The sequence below is a fragment of the Heterodontus francisci genome, chromosome 8 (genome assembly GCF_036365525.1).
Source record: "Heterodontus francisci isolate sHetFra1 chromosome 8, sHetFra1.hap1, whole genome shotgun sequence".
Lineage (NCBI taxonomy): Eukaryota > Metazoa > Chordata > Chondrichthyes > Heterodontiformes > Heterodontidae > Heterodontus > Heterodontus francisci.
In genome coordinates, this window is record NC_090378.1 from 117,077,724 (window position 1) to 117,099,419 (window position 21,696).

Consider the following 21,696-nt stretch of genomic DNA (forward strand, 5'->3'; position numbering starts at 1 on the left):
GACAGTACTGTGTAACCCACACACACTCAGACACACACACCAACATACAGTACTGGGTAACCCACACATACTCAGACACACACACCTACAGACAGTACAGGGTAACCCACACACACGCAGACACACACACCTACAGACAGTATTGGGTAACCCACACACACTCCGAAACACACACCTACAGGATGTAAATGTGTTGGAATCAGTTCAGAGAAGGTTTATTAGACTAATACTTGGAATGTGCAGGTTTTCCTCTGAGGAAAGGTTGGACAGGTTAGGTTTATATCCACTGGAGTTTAGAAGAGTAAGAGGTGACTTGATGGAGACATATAAGATTCCTGAGGGGTTTTGACAGGGTGGATGTGGAAAGGTTGTTTCTTCTTGTTGAAGAAACTAGAACTTGGGGTCACTATTTAAAAATAAGGTGTCACCCATTGAATACAGAGTTGAGAATTCTTTTATTTCCAAGGGTCGTGACTCTTTGGAACTCTCTTTCTCAAAAGGCGATGGAAGCAGAGTCTATAAATATTTTTAAGGCAGAGGTGGATCGATTCTTGATAAGCAAGGGGGTGAAAGGTTATCATGGGTAGGAGGGAATGTGGTGTTGAGATTACAATCAGATCAGCCATGATCTTATTGAATGGTGGAGCAGGTTCGAGGGGCCGAGTGGCCTACTCCTGCTCCTAATTCATATGTTTGTATTTATGTTTGTAATCAAATCTTATGCTAATGTGCTATTGATTGAGAGTTCAACCAGCCAATCATTAGAATCACTTGCTGAAATACAGCCAATCAACTGACAGGAATGTGGGACATTTCCAAAGTACTCCCGAGACATTTACTGAATATTCTTAATGTTTATTACCTTTTACAGATTTACATTTACAGTAAAAAGACTTGAATAAACAGTTCAGTGAGAGGAAGCTGGAGAAATTCACAGGGAGAATGAAGGTTTATTAAAACAGTTGTGGAGATTTTCTCAATAACATGAGAATCCTGTCGCTTTAAACAGAGACTAAACTTTAAATTGTAACTGCAGGGTGAGCAGGAAGGAGGTCTGGTTTACTGAAGCAGCGACTTCTGAGGTTCACATTATTTTAGCTCAGCTGACAGTCTTCAGCATCTTAGAGAGGTTTTACTTGGCATCACGAGTCTACATTGTCCAATCAAACACTCCCAGGGCAGGTACAGTACGGGTTAGATACAGAGTAAAGCTCCCTCTACATTGTCCAATCAAACACTCCCAGGGCAGGTACAGTACGGGTTAGATACAGAGTAAAGCTCCCTCTACATTGTCCAATCAAACACTCCCAGGGCAGGTACAGTACGGGTTAGATACAGAGTAAAGCCCCCTCTACACTGTCCCAATTTAGTGCCTTAACCCCTGATCCTCAGAGGTGTCTCAGACCCAGTCACGAGAAGGAAGAGAGTTGAAATTCCGTGCTGACAATGACCTTTATCCTCCCAGCTCACCCCTGTTATATTTAAAGTTGTGTCTCCTCTGCGGACTGTCTCTAACATTCTACACACATTCTGATCTGCTCACACTCTTACTGAGGGGAGAGGACAGGGTCTCGTGGGTGAGGGCACAGGAGAAGCGGGCGTTGGACTCCCAGTCAGAGCCAGAGAGGGTCAGCAGGCTGCTGACACTGTAGGTGCTGTCCGAAGCTCGCAGGTAATTGCTGGTCTGAACTCCGGCCGAAATGGCTGCACCGTCCTTCTTCCACTCCACCCCCACTTCATCGGGATAGAAGTGATCGGCAAGGCACACCAGGGTGGCAGTGCCCTTGGCCTTGACCTCCTCCGGCGAGGGGGGCATCAGGGTCAGTGTGGGTTGAGACTTCTCTCGGCCTGAAAGAGAAGAGAAAAACTGTTAATCACTGCATGTTTGTGTATTTCTGTGTTCTATTTGTATATTTTTTGCTCTCTGTATATATTTGTGTGTTTTATGTATATATTTGTGTCTTTTGTCGGTATATTTGTGTGTCCTCTGTATATATTTGTGTGTTTTATGTATTTATTTGTGTGTTCTGTCTGTACATTTGTGTATTCTCTGTGTATATTTGTGTGTTCTATGTGTATATTTATGTGTATGTTTCTGTGGGTGTTTCTGTGTTTGGAATTGTCACATCAGATAACAGACAGCTGAGTTAATGAACTGCAGCTGGTGTTGAATCGTTAGAAATGAGCACCATCACTTCTTAATTTGCCTCGCTTGCTAGGTTTAGTCTAAAATACAAAGACAGTGGATGGTTTGATGTTCAACTGGTTAAATTGTGTTCGACTGCTCTTGGAAGTATGATATGGTAGTTTTTTTTATTCATTCATGGGATGTGGGCGTCGCTGGCCAGGCCAGCATTTATTGCCCATCACTAATAGCTCTTGAGAAGGTGGTGGTGAGCTGCCTTCTTGAACTGCTGCAGTCCATGTGGGGTAGGTACACCCACAGTGCTGTTAGGCAGGGAGTTCCAGGATTTTGACCCAGTGACAGTGAAGGAACGGCGATATAGTTCCAAGTCAGGATGGTGTGTGGCTTGGAGGAGAACTTGCAGGTGGTGGTGTTCCCATGCAACTGCTGGCCTTTCCTCCTAGGTGGCCAGCCTTTGACCTGCTCTTGTAGCCACAGTATTTACAGGGCTACTGCAGTTCAGGTTCTGGTCAATGGTAACCCTCAGGATGTTGATAGTGGGGGATTCAGCGATCGTAATGCCATTGAATGTCAAGGGGAGATGGTTAGATTCTTTCTTATTTGAGATAGTCATTGCCTTTCACTTGTGTGACGCGAATGTTACTTGTTACTTATCAGCCCAAGCGTGGACAGTGTCCAGGTTTTGCTGCATTTCTAGATAGTCTGTTTCCGTTTCTGTGGATTCGCGAATGGTGCTGAAGGTTGTGCAATCATCAGCGAACATCCGCTCTTCTGACCTTATGGTGGAGGGAAGGTCATTGATGAAGCAACTGAAGATGGTTGGGCCTAGGACACTATGCTGAGGAACTCCTGCAGTGACGTCCTGGAGCTGAGATGATTGACCTCCAACAACCACAGCTATCTTCCTTTGTGCTAGGTATGACTCCAAACAGTCGAGAGATTTCCCCCTGATTCACACTGACTCTAGTTTTGCTCGGGCTCCTTGATTCCAGACTCAAATGCTGCCTTGATGACAGTTATTACTGAAATGAGTCTGAAAGAAGGGCAGGAATGGCAGCTCAATATTCCTGATACTGAGTTTCCCAACGGGATAGAGAGGGAGAGAAAAAAGGAGAAGGGTTTCACAATATTAGTCAAAAGAAAAAATCGCAGCTGTGAGGAGGGATGATATTCAAGCAGGATCATCGAATGAGGACATCTGAATGAACGTAGGAACAAAAAAGGGGCAATCACATTGCTGCACTATATATAGACCAGGGGTCGGTAACCTTTATTACCTGAAGAGACTGTTTTCAAAAATATTACCTAAAATAAAAACTACTGGCAGTGTCAAGACCAAAATTCAGCATTTCTAAACCAAATACCTTCTAAATTGCCAAGTGTCTCTGGTAGAATGCACACTTTGTATATATAATAAATAAAATATATGTATTGAATTTATGTATCAATAGAAAAAAAGTCAAAATCAGAATAGGTTTCACTCTGAATTATTGCATTTTTTTGACTTGTTTTTGTATAATTTTGTCAGTAAAGTCAAAATTTTAAAAAAAAATTTAAATTCAGATGTGCAGAATTAAGACAATTTTTTCAGCTATTGATTCTCGTAATAAAAAAGAAGTTTGTAATAGCAGAATAATTTATCATCTCAGTGATATTAGAAACAATAATGGTCATAAACATAAAAGCTGTTCCTCCAATGGAAGCTGTACCACTCAAACAAGTTCATTTAGACAATGATGATGCTTTTCATTTAAATAATCATTTGAAACTATAAAGTACAACATAATGATTAGCCTTTTATCCCCACAATAAAAACACAGTTTACTTTCCTTGACTGAATTTTTTCGGCCTTTTTCATGTTAATGTGATCCAACTGGAAAAGGTTGGCAGCTGTAAATGAGCTGTTAAAGAGTCACATGTGTCTCCGGAGTCGCAGGTTCCAGACTCCTGCTATAGACCCTCAAACAGTCAGAGGGAGAGAGAAGAGCAAATGTGTCGGCAAATTACTGAAAAGTGCAGAAACAACAGGCCAGTAATAGGAGGGGATTTCAACTTTCCAAATATTAACTGGGATAAATTCAGTATAAAAGGTACAGAGGGCGCAGAATTCCTAAAATACATTCGGGAGAACTTTTCTCATCAGTAGAAAGACCAACAAGAGAAGATACAGTTCTGGACTTAGTTTTCAGGAATGAATCTGGGCAGGTGGAAGGGGATCAATGTGAGAGTGTTTTAGTGGCAGTGATTATAATTCAGTTAGATTTAGAGCAGTTATAGAAAAGGAGAAAGATGGACCAAGAGTAAAAGTTTTAAACTGGGGAAAGGCCAATTTTACTAAGCTGAGATGTGATTTGTCAGAATTAGACTGGAAACAGCTACTTGAAGGTAAATCAGTGTCAGAGCAGTGGGAGGCATTCAAGGAGGAGATAGTGAGGGCTCAGAACAAACATGTTCCCACAAAGAAAAAGGGTGAGACTCCCAAATCTCCATTTACCACAGATGGCAAAGAGCATACACAGTAGGATAAGGTACAAAAGGGAAACTTATATCAGATTCTGAGATCTTGATACTGCAGAAAACCTGGAGAAGTGTAGAGAGTTCAGGGGTGAAATTGAAAAGGAAATTAGGGAAACAAAGAGAGGACATGAAAAAATATTAGCTAGTAAAATCAAGGAAAACCCAAAGATGTTTAATAAATACATATAGAGCCGGAGAATCACTAAGAAAAGAGCGGGGTAAATTGGAGTCCAAAAACCTAACCTGTGTGTGGAGGCGGAGGATGTGGACATGTTTCTGAATGAATACTTTGTGCCTTTTTTCACAGAGAGTGACAAAGCAGACATTGTAGTTAAGGAGGAGGAGTGTGAAATCTTGGATGGGATAAACTGAGTGAGGGAGGAAATATTAAGGTGTTTCACATCCTTGAAAATGGATAAATCACCAGGCCCAGGTGAAATGTATCCCAGGCTGCAAAGGAAGCAATGGAAGAAATAGCAGAGGCTCTGATCCTCATTTTCCAATCCTCTCTGGTTAAAGGCATGGTGCCTGAGGACTGGAGGACTGCTAATGTTGTACTGTTGTTTAAAAAGGAAAGAATGGATGGACCAAGTAATTACAGATCAGTCAGCATAACCTCGGCAGTGGGAGAATTATTGGAAAAAGTTCTGAGAGACAGTAAAAACCATCATTTAGAGAAACACGGGATTAATTCAGGACAGTCAGCATGGATTTGTTAAGGGAAGTTTGTGTCTGACTAACGATTACATTTCATGAGGAGGTTACAAGGAGTGTCAAAGTGGGCGTCATGTTTGAAAGAGTCTACATGGATTTTAGCAAGGCCTTTGACAAGATCCCACATGGCAGACTGGTCAGAAAATTAAAAGCCCATGGGATCCAAGGAAAAGTGGGAAATTGGATCAAAAATTGAGTCAGTGACAGGAAGCAAAGTTTTATTGTCGGTGGGTGTTTTTGTGAGTGGAAAGCTGTTTTCAGTGGGGTTCTGCAGGGCTCCGTACTGGGTCCACTGCTGATTATAGTATCTTTCAATGATTTAGATTTAAATGGAAGGGGTATTAAGAAGTTTGTAGATGATACAAAAATAGGCCTTGCGGTTGAAAATGAGGAACAAGGCTGTCGACTGCAGGAAGATATCAATGGGTGGGCAGAAAAATAGCAAATGGAATTCAGTCCAGAGAAATGTGAGGTAATGCATTTGGGGAGGACAAACGAGGCAAAGGAATATCCAATAAATGGGATGATACTGAGAAGTGTAGAGGAACTGAGGGACCTTGGAGTTCATGTCCACAGATCCCTGAAGGTAGCAGGACAGCTAGATAAGGTGGTTAAGAAGGCTTACGGGATGCTTGCCCTTATTCGCTGAGGCCTGGAGTATAAGGTTAAGGAGGTTATGCCAGAACTGTAGAAAACACTAGTTAGACCACAGCTAGAAAACTGTGTACAGTTCTGGTCACCACATTACAGGAAGGATGTGATCAAACAAGAGGGGGTACAGAGGAGATTTACGAGGATGTTACCAGGAATGGAGAATTTTACCTATGAGGAAAGATAAGATCGGCTGGGATTGTTATCTCTGGAACAGAGGAGACTGAGGGGAGATTTAATTGAGGTGTATAAAATTATGAGGGGCCTAGATAGAGTGGATAGGAAGGACCTACTTCCCGCAGCAGAGAGGTCAATAACCCAGCGGCATAGATTTAAATTAATTGGTGGAAGGATGAGAGGTGAATTGAGGAGTAATATTTTCACCCAGAGGGTGTTGGGGGTCTGGAACTCACTGCCTGAAAGGGTGGTAGAGGCAGAAACTCTCATCACATTGAAAAAACACTTGGATATGCACTTGAGGTGCCGAAACCTACAGGGATATGGGAATAAGAGCTGGAAAGTGGGATTAGGTTTGTTAACTCATTTTCAGCTGGCATGGAAACCATGGGCCGAATGGCCTCATCTGCATTGTAAATCTTTCTATGTTTCTCTGTATAAACGTCTCTAATGAAGGTTTATCACCAATTCAGCACTGAAATGGTTAATAGTAAGAGTGTTTAAAGACTCAGTGTCTCTTTAAGACACTGTTAACCTGACAGGAAGCTCGAACTTGAGATCAGTCTATCTGGAGGAAACAGGCTCAGTGTTAACAAATCTCAGATCACACACACAGCCGGAGAACTTTCTCCGAGAACACTGGAGCAGACTTGTATCAACACATGTCAGAAAGGATTCATGTTGGGTGTCGGTGTAGAAGGTTTTCGATTTCATTTAAAACCTTCTTGTCCAACACTGGGGTGAGGTCAAGGGTGAGGTTATAATCAGTCTCAGTGTACTGGGGTCAGGCAGGGTCACTGCTCCAAATGATCCCATGACCCCTGGAAGGTGAGAGTGTGCGCGAGGGTCAGGATCAGGAGCCTCCAAACTCAAAGAAAGACTTGCATTTCTATAGTGCCTGTCACCACCTCAGGATGTCCCAAAGTGTTTTACGGCCAATTGTGCACAGCAAGATCCCAGACAGCTGAGTGATAATGAGCAGAAAATCTGATTTTCAGTGCTGTTGGTTGAGTGATAAACATTGTCCAGAACACCGAGGAGAACTCCCCTGCTCTTCTAATAGTGCAGTGGGATCCTTTACATTCACCTGAGAGGGCAGACGTCAGTTTGTCTCAACTGAAAGATAGCACCTCTGACAATGCAGCACTCCCTCAATACTGCACTGCAGTGTCAGCCTGGATTATGTGCTCCAGTCTCTGGAGTGGGACTTGAAGCCACAACATTCTGACTCAGAAGTGAGAGTGCTACCCACTGAGACAACACTAACACCTCACAGTCGAATAGCCTGCCATTCTCAACCTCCCGGCTCACACTTGGAGAAATGAGGCCACTTGGGGAGGGTGGAGCTGTGCCCCAGCCAGAGATAGTGCCTTCAGGAGAGAGATGGAGAGCAGATTGTGGGAGACCTGTAGTCTAGAGGGGTGACATTTAACCAGTCGATGGCAGGTGCTGAGCCCTTTCGCCGTAAGTATTATGTAAGTCGATGGGGAAAGTGGGAGGGGCACTGGAGTAACACCTTTGTTGCTGCTGAAACTCTTGCTATCTGCTCAGTCATGTCTAATAAACACACAGACAAATCAGACAAACATTAGTCAGTTTTCTGTGGATTTTCTGCTGGGTTCAGCTTTAATCAACAGGGTATTGTGGGAGCTCCCGGTTAATAAAAAGAAAAGAAAGACTTGTATTTATATCGAGTATTTCACACCTCAGGACCTCCCAAAGTCATTTACAGACAATGAAGGACTTGTTTAAAGAGCAGTCACTGTTGGAATGTAGGAAATGTGGCAGACAATTTGTGCACAGCAAGATCCCACAAACAGCAATGAGGTAAATGAACATTTTCAGTCACGTCGGTTCAGAGATAAATATCAGTGTCATGCAGGCCCCCACCTGCCAAGAATGAGGCACATTAATTTCACCATATGAACACTGCTTTTTAATCTGTTGCTGGAGTAAAGAAAGAACTTGTTTTTAAAAAACAGCACCACGCCCTTGACTGGAAAGACATTGGCATAATAACAGACAGTACTTGGAAGGGACAAAAGACCATTTCCTGACAAATTCAATCCACAATGGACTTTTGATTACCAGACATTGAGGGTGGAGGAGCTCCCATTCCAGCTTGACTGCTAAGATGGCCGACTACACCATCGGACATGGCCAGACCAGTTTAGTCACATGACTAACTGGCTGTTGTAGTTTTTTGAATTTGAACTTGCCACAGAGAATTTGAACTCAGAAAGCTGTTTGCTCCTGGACTGAAAAGACTTTTCATGGCTGGCTTGCCACTGTCTCTCTCCCGTCGGCTTTCATCTCTCTCACCAGCTTCAGAAATCATTGAAGACATATGAACCGCAAGAGGGAAAAGTCTCCCACAGTGAACAAGGTTTAAGAAGAATACTGGGCCCCAATGAAAAGCAAGATCTACCGACAAGCAAGGACTACAGTGAGCTCGAAGCACAGTAACAAAAACTCTCTTCAGAGATTGCCTCAAACCTCTGCACTTTATTTTTCTTCTGCTCTTTTCTGTCTCTATTTGCATGTGTGTATCGCATATGCATGCTAGCGTGGGGCGGGGCGGGGCGTGTATCCGTACGCGTTAACTGAATTAGAGTTTTAGTTTAAGTTTTAATAAATTTTACCTTTCTTCTTTAAACCTAAGAAAACCTGTTTGTGCTCATTTCTTTGCCTCACAATTGGAAAGCGGTGAACAAGGATTCACCGAGAAGGAGCTCAAAACACAGTGTGTTTCAAATTAAATCTTGTTACAGGAAGACCAGGTGAAGGCTGTGAAAGACCCCGAGAGACTTTCATCACCTGGTCAGAACAATCGACCTGAACTCGACCCAAAGAGAAAGCAACTGAGAGATTCCCCAAAACCCTGGAACACTGAAGCCACTGGATTGGGAGCCCTGCTGTCATTGTTTGTCATCAGAACTTTGACAAGAGATAAGCAGGGAGTGGACAGAGCAGAGTTAAAGCTGGGGGAGGTGGGACCTCGGTGTCTCACTGTGCTGGTGCTGAGATCAGTTATATCAGAGACTGTGACAGAGACCCAGAGCTCACACTGAGACTGGCAGGAGTCTAGTGAGGGATTTCACTCCATGGAGCAGGAATGTGACCACAGTCTGCAAACGTCCAGATCTCCTCTACACACTGGGTAAAAGTTGGTTACTTATATCTTGCTGGTTAAAGGGGGAATGTAACTAAAGAAATACAGCTGGGCACCCTGTTATACACAGTGCTCTTCAATGAACCATTTCATTGACTGCAGCTCCTTTCTAACACCTTCCACTATTCAGCATTTGTGTTTTAGAAAGTTTCAGTATTTAAAGGATTAGTAACGGAGGATTGAGGTTTACTTACTCAGTCTAAGCTTGGTTCCTTTACCGAACGTAAACCACACTGACAGCTTCCAGTGCAGGGGCTGTACAATATCCTCTGCTCTCTGTTTCACTCACTCACTCTCACCCTCTCTCTGTCTTTCACTGTCACTGTGTCTCTCTCTCTGTCGCTCTTTGCCTGTGTGTATGTGTGTCTCTGTCTCTCACACTCTCTCTATATATATCTATTTGTCTCTGTCTCTATGTGTGCTTCTGTCTGTCTCTCTGTGTGTGTCGTTCACAGTGTGTCACACTCTGTCTCTGCTACTTTGGGTTTCTCTCACATTCTGTCTCTCTCTCATTGTTTTCTCTCACTCTGTCTCTTTCACTCTCTCATTATGTCCCTCTCTCTCACTCCCTGTTACTCTGTCTCTGTCACACGCTCTCTCTCTCTCACACTCTCTCTCAATCTGTCTCTCTCTTTCTCTCACTCACTCTGTCTCTCTTTCTCAATCTCTCTCACTCCCTCACTCTGTCTCTCTTTTTCTCCCTCTCACTGTCTCTCTCTTTCTCTCTCTCTCACTCTCTCTCTCTTTCCCACTCTCACTCTCTCTCATTCAGTCTCACTCTGTCTCTCTTTTTCTCCCTCTCACTATCTCTCTCTTTCTCTCTCTCTCACTCTCTCACTTTGTCTCTCTTTCTCACTCTGTCTCTCTTTTTCTCCCTCTCACTCTCTCTCTCTCTCTCTCTCTCTGTCTCTCACAGACTGGGATGAATTCTCCCGGTGCCATGGAGACGGGGTTCTCATTTGGAGGTTGGGCAGGACTGGGAAAAATACGACGAGCCGTGTCAACATGGCTCCCTGACACATTCCCGCCTCCGGGTTACTTTCCCATGGGTGTACTGGGAACCGGTCATCTGCTGGCTCCATGGAGATGGGCAGACAATTAGAGCAATGAAGTTCACATTTAGGGGCCATTTTGAGCCGGTGCTGGTATTTTACCAATGTCGGAGCGGCCTCCCCACCCCTGAGTGTGGAGGCCGCCAGCTCAATGGAGGAGCCCTCCCGGCAGCAGGCCAGGGGACCATCGGAGACGGAGACTCTATGACCCAATGAGCTACAGGGATGAAAAGCTGCAGTCCCGCCTGTGAATAATCCTGTGGAGGAGTTTCCTAATCCTAACCCTCTTCAACCTGATGGCCCAACTGGCTTCAGCCCTTTTTATTTTACTATTCCTCTGCAGGCAGCCAAGGGCATCTCCATGTTGAGGGGCCCTCACTCTCACCTGCCTGTTTCAGCAGGGCCCACCTCTCCCGGTGGAGCTGCCAGCCTGACATCACTGTGGGCCCTCTGATTGGGCCTGCAGGCTCGGGAGCCTGACCGCCATCATTAATAGGACAGTGAGTGTGGAGGTGACCAATTAGGAGGCTGCCTCCCAGAAAGTTGCTCCGGCGAGTGCTGATGACATGGGCAGGCTCGGGACCCTCATATAGGCCAGACGTCAGAGTCCCAATGTCCACTGGGACAACCAGCCATCTCTCTCTCTCACGCTGTCCCTCTTGTGCTCTTTCCCTCTGTCTATCTCACTATCTCCCTCTCTCTCTTTCTCTCACTCTCTCTCTCTCTCCCTCTCTCTATCTCACTCTCTTTCTCTCACTCTTTCTCTCTCTCTATCTGTCTCTCTCTAGCACTTTCTCTCTCTCTCTCTCTCTCTCTCTCACTGTCTCTCTTTATCTCACTCTCTCCCCCAATGTCTCTCTTTCTGTCATTCTCTCTCTCCCACTGTCTCTGTTTCTCTCTCTCTCCTACTGTCTCTGTTTCACTCTCTCTCTCTGTCTGAATTCCATGCTGCCGTGCTTGGGAAAGTTGGGAATTCTACTTGTCGATGATAAATCTTCCAGCTGCTCTTCCCACCACATCAGATGGAAAAGCCTGGAGCCACTCAATTCCTGGAAAATGAAAATCTCCCAGCTAACCGAGCTCACCTGCCTGTGCTCTGGAAAAAAGGGGAGGGGTGTTTCTGTAAATGTGATGTTTCTGTTGCTGACTCTGCTCTTCCTCATGGACCATTTGAAAACAGTGAGTTTCAGAGTCAGTGGATCATGTCTACATGGAGTGGGAGAGGTTGTGGCCCCTGTTCCATTATTGAACGGGCTGCTCCTCATCCTCTGGTTCTAATTCAGGCCCACGCTCCTGATCTTTGGCCACCCAGTGTAGAGGGGAGTGGGCAGGTTGGAGGCCCCTCCTCGTGGGTCTGCTCCTGGGCCTGGCCAAGGTGTCCATCCAGAGGCCCGAGTTGGATGGGACCCATGGGGGTGGTGGCACTGGCTGACAGTCTCTCTACCATGGCATTGTCCCCACCCGGGTGGCCCTGGAGAAGGAGCAGGGGGTGTCTGCTGGGTCACTTGAGGCCTTCAGGCTGCAGTGGGGACCACAGGGACAGGAGTGTGTAGTGGATAGTGAAAATAACATCAGGCTTTAATTTGTTCAGTTTGCTTTCTATTTATGATTTCAGTTTTATTCATTTCGACACTTTTCTAAATTGGATTTTGATTGGTGAAAATTGTGTCAACCAGATTGTCCAATCAGATGAGAAGAAACCTGTTTCCATAGTAACTGACCTGGGGTGTCTGACCTGGGATGGGGGGTCAATAATAATGATCAATAATTAGTCTGTGCTCATGAAGCGACTCCACCAGAACCCAGAGAGAATCGAATGAAGCAAAATGTCAAATCTCCAGAGCTGTGAGATTCTCACTGATGAAGACAGCAGCTCCTCGTCCTCTCTAAACTCCTCCATCCTTTCCCAATTCGTCACACCGTTCAGGGGAATGTTTCTGTCAACACTTTCATCGACACATGTGGCAGCAATGCACAAAACAGCAAATATTTCCCAGATAGGTAAGACAGGAGATTGAAGCAACTGTTTTAATACACCGTCTGTTTATTATATAATAAATATAACTGTGGATCTGTCAGTACAGGAGGTGGGACTGTGTCTCCATTATTATATATTATATATAACTGTGGGATGTGTCAGTACAGGAGGTGGGACTGTGTGTCCATTATTATATATTATATATAACTGTGGGATGTGTCAGTACAGGAGGTGGGACTGTGTGTCCATTATTATATATTATATATAACTGTGGGATGTGTCAGTACAGGAGGTGGGACTGTGTGTCCATTATTATATATTATATATAACTGTGGGATGTGTCAGTCCAGGAGGTGGGACTGTGTGTCCATTATTATATATTATATATAACTGTGGGATGTGTCAGTACAGGAGGTGGGACTGTGTGTCCATTATTATATATTATATATAACTGTGGGATGTGTCAGTCCAGGAGGTGGGACTGTGTGTCCATTATTATATATTATTTATAACTGTGGGATGTGTCAGTGCAGGAGGTGGGACTGTGTGTCCATTATTATATATTATTTATAACTGTGGGATGTGTCAGTGCAGGAGGTGGGACTGTGTGTCCATTATTGTATATTATTTATAACTGTGGGATGTGTCAGTGCAGGAGGTGGGACTGTGTGTCCATTATTGTATATTATTTATAACTGTGGGATGTGTCAGTGCAGGAGGTGGGACTGTGCGTCCATTATTATATATTATATATAACTGTGGGATGTGTCAGTGCAGGAGGTGGGACTGTGCGTCCATTATTATATATTATATATAACTGTGGGATGTGTCAGTGCAGGAGGTGGGACTGTGCGTCCATTATTATATATTATATATAACTGTGGGATGTGTCAGTGCAGGAGGTGGGACTGTGTGTCCATTATTGTATATTATTTATAACTGTGGGATGTGTCAGTGCAGGAGGTGGGACTGTGCGTCCATTATTATATATTATATATAACTGTGGGATGTGTCAGTGCAGGAGGTGGGACTGTGTGTCCATTATTGTATATTATTTATAACTGTGGGATGTGTCAGTGCAGGAGGTGGGACTGTGCGTCCATTATTATATATTATATATAACTGTGGGATGTGTCAGTGCAGGAGGTGGGACTGTGTGTCCATTATTATATATTATTTATAACTGTGGGATGTGTCAGTGCAGGAGGTGGGACTGTGTGTCCATTATTATATATTATATATAACTGTGGGAGGTGTCAGTCGAGGAGGTGGGACTGTGCGTCCATGATTATATATTATATATAACTGTGGGATGTGTCAGTGCGGGAGGTGGGACTGTGTGTACATTATTATATATTATATATAACTGTGGGATGTGTCAGTGCGGGAGGTGGGACTGTGTGTCCATTATTATATATTATATATAACTGTGGGATGTGTCAGTGCGGGAGGTGGGACTGTGTGTCCATTATTATATATTATATATAACTGTGGGATGTGTCAGTGCGGGAGGTGGGACTGTGTGTCCATTATTATATATTATATATAACTGTGGGAGGTGTCAGTCGAGGAGGTGGGACTGTGCGTCCATGATTATATATTATGTATAACTGTGGGATGTGTCAGTGCGGGAGGTGGGACTGTGTGTACATTATTATATATTATATATAACTGTGGGATGTGTCAGTGCGGGAGGTGGGACTGTGTGACCATTATTATATATTATATATAACTGTGGGATGTGTCAGTACCGGAGGTGGGACTGTGTGTCAATTATTATATATTATATATAACTGTGGGATGTGTCAGTCCAGGTGGTGGGACTGTGTGTCCATTATTATATATTATATATAACTGTGGGATGTGTCAGTGCGGGAGGTGGGACTGTGTGTCCATTATTATATATTATATATAACTGTGGGATGTGTCAGTGCGGGAGGTGGGACTGTGTGTCCATTATTATATATTATATATAACTGTGGGACGTGTCAGTACAGGAGGTGGGACTGTGTGTCCATTATTATATATTATATATAACTGTGGGATGTGTCAGTACAGGAGCTGGGACTGTGTGTCCATTATTATATATTATATATAACTGTGGGATGTGTCATTGCAGGTGGTGGGACTGTGTGTCCATTATCATATATTATATATAACTGTGGGATGTGTCAGTACAGGAGGTGGCACTGTGTGTCGATTATTACATATTAGATATAACTGTGGGATGTGTCAGTACCGGAGGTGGGACTGTGTGTCAATTATTATATATTATATCTAACTGTGGGATGTGTCACTACAGGAGGTGGGACTGTGTCTCCATTATTATATATTATATATAAATGAGGGATGTATCCGCACAGGAGGTGGGAATGTGTGTCCATTATTATTTTTATATCTAACTGTGGGATGTTTCACGACAGGAGGTGGGACTGTGTGTCCATTATCATATATTATAAAAAACTGTGGGATGTGTCAGTTGCAGGAGGTGGGACTGTGTGTCCATTATTATATATTATATATAAATGAGGGATGTATCCGCACAGGAGGTGGGACTGTGTGTCCATTATTATTTATATATCTAACTGTGGGATGTGTCACTACAGGAGGTGGGACTGTGTCTCCATTATTATATATTATATATAAATGAGGGATGTATCCGCACAGGAGGTGGGACTGTGTGTCCATTATTATTTATATATATAACTGTGGGATGTGTCAGTGCAGGAGGTGGGACTGTGTGTCCATTATTATTTTTATATCTAACTGTGGGATGTTTCACGACAGGAGGTGGGACTGTGTGTCCATTATCATATATTATAAAAAACTGTGGGATGTGTCAGTTGCAGGAGGTGGGACTGTGTGTCCATTATTATATATTATATATAACTGTGGGATGTGTCATTGCAGGTGGTGGGACTGTGTGTCCATTATCATATATTATATATAACTGTGGGATGTGTCAGTACAGGAGGTGGGACTGTGTGTCCATTATTATATATTGTATATAACTGTGGGATGTGTCAGTACAGGAGGTGGGACTGTGTGTCCATTATTATATATTGTATATAACTGTGGGATTTGTCAGTACCGGAGGTGGGACTGTGTGTCAATTATTATATATTATATATAACTGTGGGATGTGTCAGTACAGGAGGTGGGACTGTGTGTCCATTATTATATATTGTATATAACTGTGGGATGTGTCAGTACAGGAGGTGGGACTGTGTGTCCATTATCATATATTATATATAACTGTGGGATGTGTCAGTACAGGAGGTGGGACTGTGTGTCCATTATTATATATTGTATATAACTGTGGGATTTGTCAGTACCGGAGGTGGGACTGTGTGTCAATTATTATATATTATATATAACTGTGGGATGTGTCAGTGCAGGAGGTGGGACTGTGTGTCCATTATTATATATTATATATAACTGTGGGATGTGTCAGTACAGGAGGTGGGACTGTGTGTCCATTATTATATATTGTATATAACTGTGGGATTTGTCAGTACCGGAGGTGGGACTGTGTGTCAATTATTATATATTATATATAACTGTGGGATGTGTCAGTGCAGGAGGTGGGACTGTGTGTCCATTATTATATATTGTAAATAACTGTGGGATTTGTCAGTACCGGAGGTGGGACTGTGTGTCCATTATTATATATTATAGATAACTGTGGGATGTGTCAGTCCAGGAGGTGGGACTGTGTGTCCATTTTTATTTATTATATATAACTGTGGGATGTGTCAGTGCAGGAGGTGGGACTGTGTGTCCATTATTATATATTATATATAACTGTGGACGTGTCAGTACAGGAGGTGGGACTGTGTCTCCATTATTATATATTATATATAACTGTGGGATGTGTCAGTGCGGGAGGTGGGACTGTGTGTCCATTATTATATATTATATATAATTGTGGGACGTGTCAGTACAGGAGGTGGGACTGTGTGTCCATTATTATATATTATATATAACTGTGGGATGTGTCAGTACAGGAGGTGGGACTGTGTGTCCATTATGTTATATTATATATAACTGTGGGATGTGTCATTGCAGGTGGTGGGACTGTGTGTCCATTATCATATATTATATATAACTGTGGGATGTGTCAGTGCGGGAGGTGGGACTGTGTGTCTATTATTATATATTATATATAACTGTGGGATGTGTCAGTACAGGAGGTGGGACTGTGTGTCCATTATGTTATATTATATATAACTGTGGGATGTGTCAGTACAGGAGGTGGGACTGTGTGTCCATTATTATATATTGTATATAACTGTGGGATTTGTCAGTACCGGAGGTGGGACTGTGTGTCAATTATTATATATTATATATAACTGTGGGATGTGTCAGTGCGGGAGGTGGGACTGTGTGTCTATTATTATATATTATATATAACTGTGGGATGTGTCAGTACAGGAGGTGGGACTGTGTGTTCATTATTATATATTATATATAACTGTGGGATGTGTCAGTACAGGAGGTGGGACTGTGTGTCGATTATTATATATTATATATAACTGTGGGATGCGTCAGTGCAGGAGGTGGGACTGTGTATCCATTATTATATATAACTGTGGGACGTGTCAGTGCAGGGGTTGGGACTGTGTGTTCATTATTATATATTATATATAACTGTGGGATGCGTCAGTACAGCAGGTGGGACTGTGTGTTCATTAATATATATTATATATAACTGTGGGACGTGTCAGTGCAGGGGTTGGGACTGTGTGTTCATTATTATATATTATATATAACTGTGGGATGTGTCAGTGCGGGAGGTGGTACTGTGTGTCCATTATTATATATTATATATAACTGTGGGACGTGTCAGTGCAGGGGTTGGGACTGTGTGTTCATTATTATATATTATATATAACTGTGGGATGTGTCAGTGCGGGAGGTGGGACTGTGTGTCCATTATTATATATTATATATAACTGTGGGATGTGTCAGTGCAGGAGGTGGGACAGTGTGTCGATTATTATATATTATATATAACTGTGGGACGTGTCAGTGCAGGGGTTGGGACTGTGTGTTCATTATTATATATTATATATAACTGTGGGATGTGTCAGTACAGGAGGTGGGACTGTGTGTCCATTATTATATATTATATATAACTGTGGGATGTGTCAGTGCGGGAGGTGGGACTGTGTGTCCATTATTATATATTATATATAACTGTGGGATGTGTCAGTGCAGGAGGTGGGACAGTGTGTCGATTATTATATATTATACATAACTGTGGGACGTGTCAGTGCAGGGGTTGGGACTGTGTGTTCATTATTATATATTATATAAAACTGTGGGACGTGTCAGTACAGGGGTTGGGACTGTGTGTTCATTATTATATATTATATATAACTGTGGGACGTGTCAGTGCAGTGGTTGGGACTGTGTGTTCATTATTATATATTATATATAACTGTGGGACGTGTCAGTGCAGGGGTTGGGACTGTGTGTTCATTATTATATATTATATATAACTGTGTGACGTGTCAGTGCAGGGGTTGGGACTGTGTGTTCATTATTATATATTATATATAACTGTGGGACGTGTCAGTGCAGGGGTTGGGACTGTGTGTCCATTATTATATATTATATATAACTGTGGGACGTGTCAGTACAGGAGGTGGGACTGTGTGTCCATTATTATATATTATATATAACTGTGGGACGTGTCAGTGCAGGGGTTGGGACTGTGTGTTCATTATTATATATTATATATAACTGTGGGACGTGTCAGTGCAGGGGTTGGGACTGTGTGTTCATTATTATATATTATATATAACTGTGGGACGTGTCAGTGCAGGGGTTGGGACTGTGTGTTCATTATTATATATTATATATAACTGTGGGACGTGTCAGTGCAGGGGTTGGGACTGTGTGTCCATTATTATATATTATATATAACTGTGGGATGTGTCAGTACAGGAGTTGGGACTGTGTGTCCATTATTATATATTATATATAACTGTGGGATGTGTCAGTACAGGAGGTGGGACTGTGTGTCCATTATTATATGTTATATATAACTGTGGGATGTGTCAGTGCGGGAGGTGGGACTGTGTGTCCATTATTATATATTATATATAACTGTGGGACGTGTCAGTGCAGGAGGTGGGACTGTGTGTCCATTATTATATATTATTTATAACTGTGGGATGTGTCAGTACAGGAGGTGGGTCTGTGTGTTCATTATTATATATTATATATAACTGTGGGATGCGTCAGTACAGGAGGTGGGACTGTGTGTCCATTATTATGTATTATATATAACTGTGGGACGTGCCAGTGCAGGGGTTGGGACTGTGTGTCCGTTATTATATATTATATATAACTGTGGGACGTGTCAGTGCAGGGGTTGGGACTGTGTGTCCATTATTATATATTATATATAACTGTGGGACGTGTCAGTGCAGGGGTTGGGACTGTGTGTCCATTATTATATATTATATATAACTGTGGGACGTGTCAGTGCAGGAGGTGGGACTGTGTGTCCATTATTATATATTATTTATAACTGTGGGATGTGTCAGTTCAGGAGGTGGGTCTGTGTGTTCATTATTATATATTATATATAACTGTGGGACGTGTCAGTGCAGGAGGTGGGACTGTGTGTCCATTATTATATATTATATATAACTGTGGGATGTGTCAGTACAGGAGGTGGGTCTGTGTGTCCATTATTATATATTATATATAACTGTGGGATGTGTCAGTACAGGAGGTGGGACTGTGTGTTTTGAGGTTTTTGTACGGCTCTGTCTCACTGTGTAGAGGGTAGCTGCTGTAACCTTGCTGACAGTAATAATCTGCGACATCCTCATTCTGTACATTACTGATTGTCAGAGTGAATTTGGTGTTCTGTTGACTGCCGGTGAATCGTTCGGATATTCCTGTGTATCGAGTTGTTGCATAATAGATCAGGAGAGTGGGTTTCTGACCGTCTCGCTGCTGATACCAAGCTACATAATTGCCTTCGGACTGGCTGGCCGTACAGGTGATCGTTGCGGTCTGTCCCAGTGTCACTGACAGTGCCGGTGGAGACTGGGTCATGATGATGGTGTCTCCACTGATACCTGAGGGGTTATAGAGAAACAGAGTGAAGTAAGAACTGTCACAGAAAGACCCTGTAAAATGAGATATTATTGGAGACAGTGACCGCTCCTCATGTTTCAGCATTTTCCCTCCAATCACAAGTCAGTAGAATTGGACTGAAATAAACAGCAGGAAAATATTAACCGTGGAAGGAGAGAGATTTGTACCTGCGACGCAGAATGCCAGAGGCCAGATCAGCTGGATGGGTGAAATCATGGTGCCTGCTCCTGTCTCTGTGCCTGGTTACTGATAAACTCTCTCTTCACTGGGCTCTGCTTTATAAAGCTGCAGCCTGTGAGAGTCTGACTGCCTGTTTCTCAGTATGTAAATGGTATCACCCAGAGAAAGACACGTCAGCAACTCTCACTTCCTCTTCTCTCTTTCTGTTTCCCTCACTACCTCCCTCCTTCTATTTCTCACCCCCTCTCTCTCTGCCTCTTTCTCTCCTTCTATCTCAATCCCTTTCCCTCTTTTGCCCTCTCCCTCTCACTCACTGTCTCTCTCTCCCCCACCCTCCTGAAATCTTTCTCACTCCCCTTCCCTCATTCTCCTTGTCTCTCTCTCCATATCTCTTTCTCTCTTTTTCTGCTTCTCCCCATCCCTACCTCTCACTCTTTGTCTCTCTGCCTGCTCTCTGTCCGCTCTCTCTCCCTCATTCTCTGTCTGTATCTCTCTCTGTCTGTGTCTTTGTCTTTCTGCCTACTCATCTCTCTCTCCCTCACTCTTTGCCTGTCTCCCCATCTTGTTCTTCCAATCTCACTCTCCCTATTTTGCTCTCTCCTCCTCTCCCTGTCTCCCTGTCTCTGTCTCTCTCCCTCCCTATCTCTCTATCTCTCTGTCCTTGTTCCTCTGCCTACTCATCTCTCTCCCACCCTCCATTGTTCTGTAATTCTGTAACTGATCTCTATAACAGGAGTTATTACTGGAGACTGGAACACTTTGAGGCCTGGTGCAGCAGTTAAATGTCTCCCTCTCTATCTCTCTCTGTCTCACAGCCTCCACCTCACTCTCTCTTTCCCACAGTCTCCCAGGTGGAGCACAGTTAAATGAAGGGTAAAACTCCCTCTGCTCTGCCCCACCAATGGATGTTAACCCTTGACACCAGAAACATGCCTTCTCCTGGAGTAAGGCCCCATTCCCCACAGTGACCATGCTTTGACCTCTCTCAGTAAGACTGGCAGATTATTGTCAAATTTAGGACAGTTCTGTGCTGTTGGCCTATTCTCAATGGGACTGGTTTGGACAGAAAGCTCATTTCATGAAGGCCCAGCAGAGAGAGGAGATCCTCACCCCATCAGTGTGAGCTGGAGGGACAGGACAGAGTCTGACCCACTGCCCCATCCTGTCAGCTCATAACATGTTCAAATCCCTTCCCCTCTCCATCCCCTTCCATGGTCAGGCTCCAGGTCATTGGAGTTTTACTGGGATGAGGGGCGGACAATCAAACATTTACAACATGAAGGAGCTGTCCTCCACATCAACCATAGTGTCCATGTTCCATTGGTCCTCCAATAGGGACCAGTAAACATGGGCCTCCTTCCCACTGGACCTCCAATAGGGACCAGTAAACATGGGCCTCCTTCCCACTGGACCTCCAATAGGGACCAGTAAACACGGGCCTCCTTCCCACTGGGCATCCAATAGGGACCAGTAAACATGGGCCTCCATCCCACTGGGCATCCAATAGGGACCAGTAAACATGGGCCTCCTTCCCACTGGGCATCCAATAGGGACCAGCAAACATGGGCCTCCATCCCACTGGGCCTCCAATAGGGACCAGTAAACATGGGCCTCCTTCCCACTGGGCATCCAATAGGGACCAGTAAACATGGGCCTCCTTCCCACTGGCATCCAATAGGGACCAGTAAACATGGGCCTCCTTCCCACTGGGCATCCAATAGGGACCAGTAAACATGGGCCTCCTTCCCACTGGGCATCCAATAGGGACCAGTAAACATGGGCCTCCATCCCACTGGGCCTCCAATAGGGACCAGTAAACATGGGCCTCCTTCCCACTGGGTCCTCCAATAGGGACCAGTAAACATGGGCCTCCTTCCCACTGGGCATCCAATAGGGACCAGTAAACATGGGCCTCCTTCCCACTGGACCTCCAATAGGGACCAGTAAACATGGCCTCCTTCCCACTGGGCATCCAATAGGGACCAGTAAA

The 21,696-nt window shown here is 43.8% G+C and overlaps 2 protein-coding genes across 4 annotated transcripts in view; one reads left to right on the forward strand and one right to left on the reverse strand.

Moving 5' to 3' along the window:
- Positions 1–834: 834 nt before the first annotated feature.
- On the reverse strand, positions 835–19,799 carry LOC137373094 (immunoglobulin kappa light chain-like). The gene is made up of 4 exons (XM_068037966.1): positions 19,694–19,799; positions 19,199–19,507; positions 9,572–9,610; positions 835–1,848 (listed from the first exon to the last, which is right to left on the reverse strand). The coding sequence occupies exons 1-4, from the start codon at positions 19,740–19,742 to the stop codon at positions 1,520–1,522; spliced, it is 726 nt and encodes a 241-aa protein (XP_067894067.1). The 5' UTR covers positions 19,743–19,799; the 3' UTR covers positions 835–1,519.
- The window catches only part of LOC137373093 (ral guanine nucleotide dissociation stimulator-like 1), a 43,490-nt gene continuing 30,594 nt past the window's right edge, over positions 8,801–21,696 (forward strand). The window contains exons 1-2 of one of the 3 annotated variants that reach the window (XM_068037962.1): positions 8,921–9,365; positions 12,045–12,430. The gene's annotated coding sequence lies outside the window, so the exon portion shown is untranslated. Of the gene's footprint in view, positions 9,366–12,044; positions 12,431–21,696 lie in introns of all 3 variants that reach the window. The other 2 variants (XM_068037965.1, XM_068037963.1) reach the window with 2 other exon arrangements.